This window comes from Drosophila obscura, unplaced genomic scaffold (assembly GCF_018151105.1).
Source record: "Drosophila obscura isolate BZ-5 IFL unplaced genomic scaffold, ASM1815110v1 contig_109, whole genome shotgun sequence".
NCBI lineage: Eukaryota > Metazoa > Arthropoda > Insecta > Diptera > Drosophilidae > Drosophila > Drosophila obscura.
Genome location: NW_024542690.1, coordinates 925,831 through 933,760, shown reverse-complemented (window position 1 = coordinate 933,760; position 7,930 = coordinate 925,831). Strand labels below are relative to the sequence as shown.

Here is a 7,930-nt window from a genome sequence, read left to right as displayed (position 1 = left end):
TCGCTCAACCGGAAGGCTTCCTTGCCGATCGCAATCGCAGTGCGACCCTCTCACATGGGCTTCAACATGCTGCCGCTGACGGCCACCATGGCCTCCAGTGTCGATGGCGGAGCAAGTCGCTCAGGGACCCCTACTAACAGCAACCAGCCGGACATACCAGCAATCACCGTGACTGCCTCGCCAGGCAGTCATGCCTCAATGGCTCTGCCGAACAAACTGCTCACACGGAAATCTCCCAGGTCCTTTGGGATTATGCAGCCAGAGCAGGAGTCCCAGCAATCTTCCAAATCGACCAGCAATACTGAGAGTGGTCTGCAGATTTGCGCGTCTGGGCGCAGTCAGTGCTTCTAGGAACCAATATCGTCGACTGCATTTAGTGGGGAATGCTTCGAGTATGCGGCGGCTGTACAGTGACGTCTATGCGACGAGGATATATTTTATTTGTAAATATTGACAGACTTGTTTATTCCTAAGTAATTAGACCGTTGTGTAAGAAACTAGATATTAACTGATTGCCAGAGATTTTAAATTCTAACCGCTGTTAGAGGCTAATCAACCGTTGACAACCGTTGACAACACAAACCAACCTTCTGGGAGTGGTACGAACATAGTTACGATGCATAGCTAGTCCCGTATGAGAGGATTTGATTACGTTTATATCGCCATATTACGTGTAAGCACACAATTACCAGCAATATGATAGTACCATGTACTACCCGTTTAAACATGCATTTATACATACCTACAAATGTACTTACTCATAGATCAATGAACATTACAGGCAGTCATATTCACACTCTGCAGTATAATGCGGTTAGGCAGGTGTAACTACACACATATTGTAGTGTAGAAGTTTTAGATATTGCCAAAATTATGTTTATTGAGTTATTAAAATTTGAACATGCATAGCAGATTGTAATTTCACGTTAGTCATAAGCCATATTCAAAATGAAAATTAACAGGGAGAGTTTGTTAGGTCCGGTCCACGTTGGTGACCAGGCGATGACTAGTCTAGGGCTAGGATACTCGTGAGCCCCCCGCTACAGATGCACAGTTGCGTTCGTTTGTGCTTAATACCCATAAATGGAACAAATTTAACCATTCATACCGTTAACTTTGCATAATAGTACAAGTCTAAGCAATCCATGAACATTAGCGTCTGGTTGCAGCTGCAATTGCAGGTTAATAAAGTTAATAAAGTTGTAAAGCTGCATTGGAGTACGAGTATCATACACAAAGAGAGGAGGAGAAAGACCCTCCCCAGCGTAGTTTGACATAAGATCCTAGAAATTGTTAAACACTTTCGGATAACTAGCCATATACTCGTAGTCAAATGAGCTAGTTGGTCTCAATAATGTGAATGTTACTTCCAGTCCATCAATAATCGAACAATTGTTTTCAATGCCAATGGTTCACTACAAGCGAATGCGCACATATTAAAGATACTTCTTCTATAGGATTAATGAGAGACCAGATGCGACTCCAATTCGGCAGCGTAAACCATTTTTATGATTCACAGTAATTTTTGTTTGGGGCTAAATATTGAAACACAGGGTAATAAATATATATACGTATTAAAATAAATATTTCCCTTACATCTGCACTCACCTTTACGCAGGACTTCTTACAGGGCTAACACAGGTATGTATGTATTATGAAATAGTTTCATAAAACCAAATCGGTGTTTGAATCGAATTTAATTGGAAGATAACTTTGGAATATAACTGTTTCTAAACTCTTGAATGCTCTCCGCTAATGAAATATATTTGTACAGTAAAATCATTATGAAGCACGCGGCTTATTTTGCGCTATTTTGCCCATTGGAGCTGTCTTCTAGAAGGAACTGTCCACCCGAGTCAAGTATTAATATTTTCTTCAAGGGTATGCAAAGAATGCGCTGGGTAGTGCGTAAGTACTGGGTACCACTGCAACTACACACATAAGCCAGTCGCATACTGCAACTTCAGAAGTTAATTGCTCAACGGGTAGAAATCCGACTGCAACAAAAGCATTCAATAAGCACACAAACGGGAATGCCAGTGACAGGCAGGTCCAATCGGGAAAAGCGCTAGCTGGTTGTCAGAGGGAGGTCGGAGGAGTCGGCCTTGCTTGATCTGCGCGTGGCAGGCTCAACTCGAGTGAGTACCCAGGAACAGGGGAGCAGAGACATGGTCGAGTCGGAGCCAGGCAGACTTACGTTTACCCTGAAACGATGACGATGTCGAACTTGAAAGTCGTTTGCTTATTCATTGTCTGCAGCCAACTACAGAGACTAATGGACTGCAATTGATTAGGTCTGTCCATGATGATGGAGCAGCATATAGCCGATGCAAGCACATGCACAGACATTCACAGACATTCACAGACACTCATAAGTGGCCCAAGTGGAAGTGGACTGCTCTCATTACGAAAATGTCTTGGGGAATAAGTTTTTGTTTCTGTCGACAGGACTTGGTGTCCTTACTAGCCTCGTAGTAATGTTAATGGGCACCCAAGACAAGCCCTCTCAGCCGGTTGGTCACCCGCTTGCCAGTGCCAACGAGTTGTTAATTGCGCCCTGCCAGAAGTGGGCACCTCTGGAAGCATGGTTAATATATTGAAGTGAAACTTCTTCATTTGCACCACCAGTAAAAGTCTAATTATGATAAGTGGCTGCAAGTAGTTGGCAGTGGCAGTGCCACTGGCAGAGACAGAGACAGCGACAGAGCCAGATAGAGAAATTAGACGGGAGGATGTGGATGGCACCCACCGACAGTGGCCAACATGCAGAGTAAGTACTTCAAGCGGGGCTGTGGGTACGACAACAAAACTTTTTCAATTATAAATATTAAATAGCCACAAGCACTTTGCAATAAATTCCCCTTGCAAATGAGTAGCGAACAATGTTCCACTTAATGAACCTCAATCCGAGGATATTCAAATGCGTTCCAATGTTTTTAACATACAAAACATAAGTATGTATCAGGTAGCTTTAAACTTTAAAGTTAAAAATAAATAAAATATTTACTCGTACAAACCGAACACAATTCCATGAAAATTATAAATCCTTGCATCTGTAGATATATTTTCATCAGTTCTATTTATTCCCGTGTCTAACGCGTAGTGAGTGTTGTGTAGTGGAGTGTGAGTACCTTGAGGATTAATGAACAGAAGAAACATTTCAGCCAGTCCCGCGTGAATGCCGTACGTAATATTGCAGGGCATAATCATAATTCCACATAGAACTGTGGAAATATAAGCTGCATTTCTTTTTCACCCACATACATGTACATATGTATATGTGGGGTATACATATATGTATGTATATAAGTGCCAGCCACTTCTGTTTGTTCAATTAAACAATCAAACACACGAAGTATGTACAAATAAAACCTACATACATATGGATGCATGACTCTCTGAAACTTTGCTACATTCACAACGTCACCACATTAAGTTGAGGAGTTTTAGAATTTGCACCGAGAATACTGCTAATGGATACTGCTATGGATGCCCATTTTTTCCGTTATAGTTTGCTTGTGCAGTGTCGTGGAAGCCACCTTAGTTGTTGCTCTTTACACAACATATGGATGTATGTGTGTGTGCGTGTGTGTACATATGACAGACTGGGCTTAATTAAGAGCTCCGTTGACGCAAACAAATAAAATTAAAGATGTAAACAAATGCGTCCTCAGACCGAAACGGTGTCAAAATTCTTGTCACTTCAAATGCGCCCCCAAAGTGTTGCAATTATGCTTACTCGTATTTACCGCGCACAGATGCCATGCCCAGCCCACAGATGTGGCTGACAAGCAGGGCATTAGAATACACACCGGCGAAAGCCGGAGAAGCAAAAGCCGTCAGAGTTTGCCGGAATGGAAGAATAGGGTAGCCTGCACTTGCTTTTGAACGGTTAGAGTTGGTGGGGGTGTTAAGTGGAGTCTCATTTTTCTGGCCCACCCTCTGGCAGCCCCTGCTGCAGTTGAAGGTGACAGGCTGACTGTAGCTGTAACATGTGCTTAACCCAAAACACGGCCACCCAAGAGGCGCTCAGCCGCTCCTCACAGCAACCTAATTGCAGTTTTTTATACTCGTATGTTGCAACTGCTTCCGAAAGAATTATGGGCATGAAATTTAAAAGGGGCATTCCTGGAAGGACTGCTGGAAATCACAGCCCGGCAGCTAGGGGCTCGTTCCCAGAGGAAAAAAGGGGCAAGGCAACGTTAACTGCAGCAATTCCCACATGGTACATAGGTATATGTAAATGTAAGTACCTTTGGCTTCCTCTGATCTCCGTAAGGTCATAAACATTGAGGTTGCAGTGCAAAATCGATGGGATAAGCATAATGAAGAAGTTTAACTGCAGTTGAACTATTGGTGCCAGGCTCCTCTGGTTATGTTACTCAAAATCCATTCTGTCGTTTATTAGTACAAATATTTGAAGCACATTTTCGACAGCGTAAAGACTTAAAAGTATATTCGGCACAGCGGATTGGCTCTCTTACACCCCTGAAGTATATATTCTTGAGGATGACAAGTCCAGTGGATCTAGCGATGCCCGTTGTCTATCTATTTCCATGCAAAATAATTTTCCTAAATAGGCGATTCGTTTGTCGGTATCGGACTTTAAGGTATTTGTCTATCAGATTACTTTGACTTGGGTCGAGTTCCGATCTTTGGGGCTCGGAGTTATACTAGATGCTTCAAGAGACGAAACGTTTCAAAACGGTCAAAAGAGTCAGATAGTTGTAGTTTCGATCGGAAGAACAACAAGAATAAGTGCCCAAATATGTTTTTCTTCGAGTCTTCAGAGTCTGATCCACGCCAGAAACCACGACTGGAAGTAGAGCAAAGAAATGAGGGCAAAGACGGTCACAGGCCCCTGACGAGATTTCCGCAAATACCAGAGAGGACGGATTACTGTATCCCTAGTTATCATATGTCACAGCAGTGTGTTCCAAGCAGAGATTGTAGCAATTAAAGAGGATCCTCACAATGACTTCTGCAGCTGCAGCATTTTATTAAATATCATTTGTCAAAAGGAACAGGCTAAATAAATGAACTGAAAAGTGTAGGCTCAGAAATTAATCAAACGGAGTACACCGATGTGTCGAAACCATTGGCTAACATTTGCTGATCTATCCAGTCTCGGGCCAATGCCACGTTAGCATATGCCGCAGGCACCTCATCATTGCAGCCAATTCCCCAGGCCACAATACCGCTCTGTTGATAACGATTCTCTGAGGCAAGTCCAATGGGGCAGGCAAGTGGGGCGCCACCATCGCCCTGGCAGGTGTCCACGCCGCGCTGGCCGCCTGCGCACATAAATGACTTATCCAAGGCAAACTTAGGGCCAAGTCGCGTGCCCCGCAGTCGTGTTTGGCAAGTGTTAAAGTCCACGACAGGCAGCGGCACACTTTTCATTATTACACTGTATTTTCCCGGAGATCCGAATACATCCTTGCCCCAGCCAGTGGAAGTACAGGTAACGGAAGGAGCGGCACTTTCACCTTGTCGTGGCAAGCAGACCACATTGATATGATCGTCCAAAGTAACCGGCTGAGCGAGAATAACAAGCGCATAATCATTAGCTATGTTTCGACTTTTGAATTGCGGATGTGTAATGATGCGTTGCACGGTTCTATCTTGATAGGGGAGACGCTCTTTAGTTGTTTGAGAGTCCCACTCGCCAGCGCGGACCATCAAGCTCCCCGGAGCATGAGTCTCGACACAGTGCACCGCAGTCAGAACCACCTGCGGGTGTATTAGTGAACCGGCACAGAAATAGCTAAAATTGCCAGAGTGCAGCAGGGCCACTGTCCATGGAAACTCGCCAAAACCAGCTTCATTCTGAGTGACACCGGAGAGCGTAAAGTCCAAACCACCAACGTTGCGAATGCCGCAGCCCCGGGGCTGGTTCGGTCGTTTATCCAACGGCGTCGGGTTCAGCGTCTCAGTACGTGTCCTGTTGCCAGCACAGCATATGTCCACGGAGGATGGGCAGACTGGATCGTCATCGTTAAAGCGGATATCGATCACACCGAATCCGTCGAACGTCTCGTCCTCTGTTACACTATTGGTAGACGGGTCACATTTGTAATAAGGAACACAATTGCACGTAACCGTCTTTCCGCTTATAGAGTTAAAGTTCGTCAGTTGGCTGGAGGGATCTATTGGCACTGGTGTTACTACTACCCCAAATCCAGTAGGTGACTGTGTTAAAGGTCGATTGTTTGCCGGGATACTTGGATTGGTATTGAATATTTCTTGAATGTTTTTCTCCGCGTTCGAGTCTTGCTGCGGAGCCCCATTTGCACCCAAGGCTAAAAGGGCGGCCAATATTACCAAGGGGCAGAGGTTTCTATTTCCATTCATCGTAGTCTGTAATTAAAAAGAAACGGATACTATTTGTACATATTGTGTAGGTGCTGGATGAATGGATACGACAAGTAACATCCTGTTCTGTCCTCTCCTTCTGTTTAATTACAAAATGCTCGTATGTCAATCCATCCATTTGTCGGAATCACGCTGCCCCGTGGAGAAATAGTATCTTGTCTTGGCTAGAAAATCTTGTTTGTTTCTATACTAAAAAAAACTACATTAATCTGCCGTATGTATATGGACATACATATGTACATGTACATAGGTATGCATCTCAGCCGTTTCATTCGGTTGCGTATTTACTTTCTTTCGTAAGAATTACTACTATACTTTGGGAAAACTATTTTGCAATGCAGTCTGCGTGTTCTACATGCAGCTACTACTTATTTCTAAGATACATATTTTTCACACTGCCAAGTCCATTGGCCCTTGTTACAACCACAGAATATCATACAAATGTGAGAAATTTCAAATTAAAAGCCCGAACAACACATTACTCACTTGTTTCTTAATTTTAGTATAGCCTTGACTTATCGGCGAAATTATGAGTAACTTTAAAATTGAGGCAAAACCCAATCTTATTTGATAACCTGCCTTTGGTGTTACTAATCTACGGGGTACGGGCTACGGACAGATAGTGGCGCTTCCAAAGCTGTGAACACGAACGAAGCTTCGCGGCGACTGCCGCGGAAAGCTGGAATCAAATGAGATAAGTAAGTCGAGCGATTTAAAATTCAAGGTATGTACGTAGCCGCACGAAGCCTCGAAATCTATATTATTTGCAAAACTTATTGTCGACTTGAAAAGGCAGAGAGTGCTTTTGTCTCTCGAGCCCTGATAAGAGTTGAGATGTGCGTGTAATGGGAATATGAAATTAAGAGCGACTGGAAATGCTTTGATATGAGAATGTAACTACTCGTATTGAACAGTTTCCTGTCAAACCGGTTTATTTATATATATACCAGTGTGCTTATTCAAGCTGATTCAACACTCTTCTCTTCGTTTGAAGAGATGAGACTTAGCCTGCTGAGCTTGAAATTGTTTGGGCCCTTCTTTCTGCTGTGGCTCTTAATACATGCATATGCGATTACAATGCGCGCCACTTGAATAGGGCACCCATCGAGACCTTAGTTTAAATTAAAAATGTGTAAGCACTCTTAAAGGAGCAGCTGCATTTTTCAAGGATTCAAATTTGTTGATCCGAACTCCTTCTTCTTTCTTTAGGGCGCCAGAATTGAGGTGAGTATACAATATTCACACTAGAAGATCAAAGCACAACTGAGTTTTTCATTGTTCTGGTTGACATGGCTCTCGCTTCTGTCAAGTAAAGATTTCAGCAGTCGAAATGCCTTTTTAAACGACTTCCCTTCTTTGGGCGCGACTCTACTTTTATACCCGTACTAAGTCATCATATGTGATTAGCTTATGATTATGTAAAATTTCTAAATATATTATCTGTTTAATTTTTTTGGTTGCTACATCTCCTCCGCCAGAGGTCGCAAAGAGAGAGAGAGAGAGAAGAGAGAGAATGAGTAGCGCAGCAGCGCTGGAAAGGGGTGGGTTAGAAATA

General features: G+C 43.4%; 1 protein-coding gene across 2 annotated transcripts; it reads right to left on the bottom strand.

Moving 5' to 3' along the window:
- Nucleotides 1-4,969: 4,969 nt before the first annotated feature.
- On the bottom strand, nt 4,970-7,052 carry LOC111068959 (phenoloxidase-activating factor 2). 2 transcript variants are annotated; one of them, XM_022358776.2, is made up of 2 exons: nt 6,862-7,052; nt 4,970-6,360 (listed from the first exon to the last, which is right to left on the bottom strand). In XM_022358776.2, exon 2 carries the CDS (start codon nt 6,352-6,354, stop codon nt 5,068-5,070), a length of 1,287 nt encoding a protein of 428 aa, XP_022214468.1. In that variant the 5' UTR covers nt 6,355-6,360; nt 6,862-7,052; the 3' UTR covers nt 4,970-5,067. The 2 variants fall into 2 exon arrangements, with proteins under 2 accessions (XP_022214468.1, XP_022214469.1); XM_022358777.2 differs by having other exon boundaries at nt 6,955-7,026.
- Between the last annotated feature and the right edge of the window lie 878 nt (nt 7,053-7,930).

Bases quoted from the DNA above. Each gene is read 5' to 3' on its own strand.
- LOC111068959 (XM_022358776.2), bottom strand. From the start codon at position 6,354: ATGAATGGAAATAGAAACCTCTGCCCCTTGGTAATATTGGCCGCCCTT.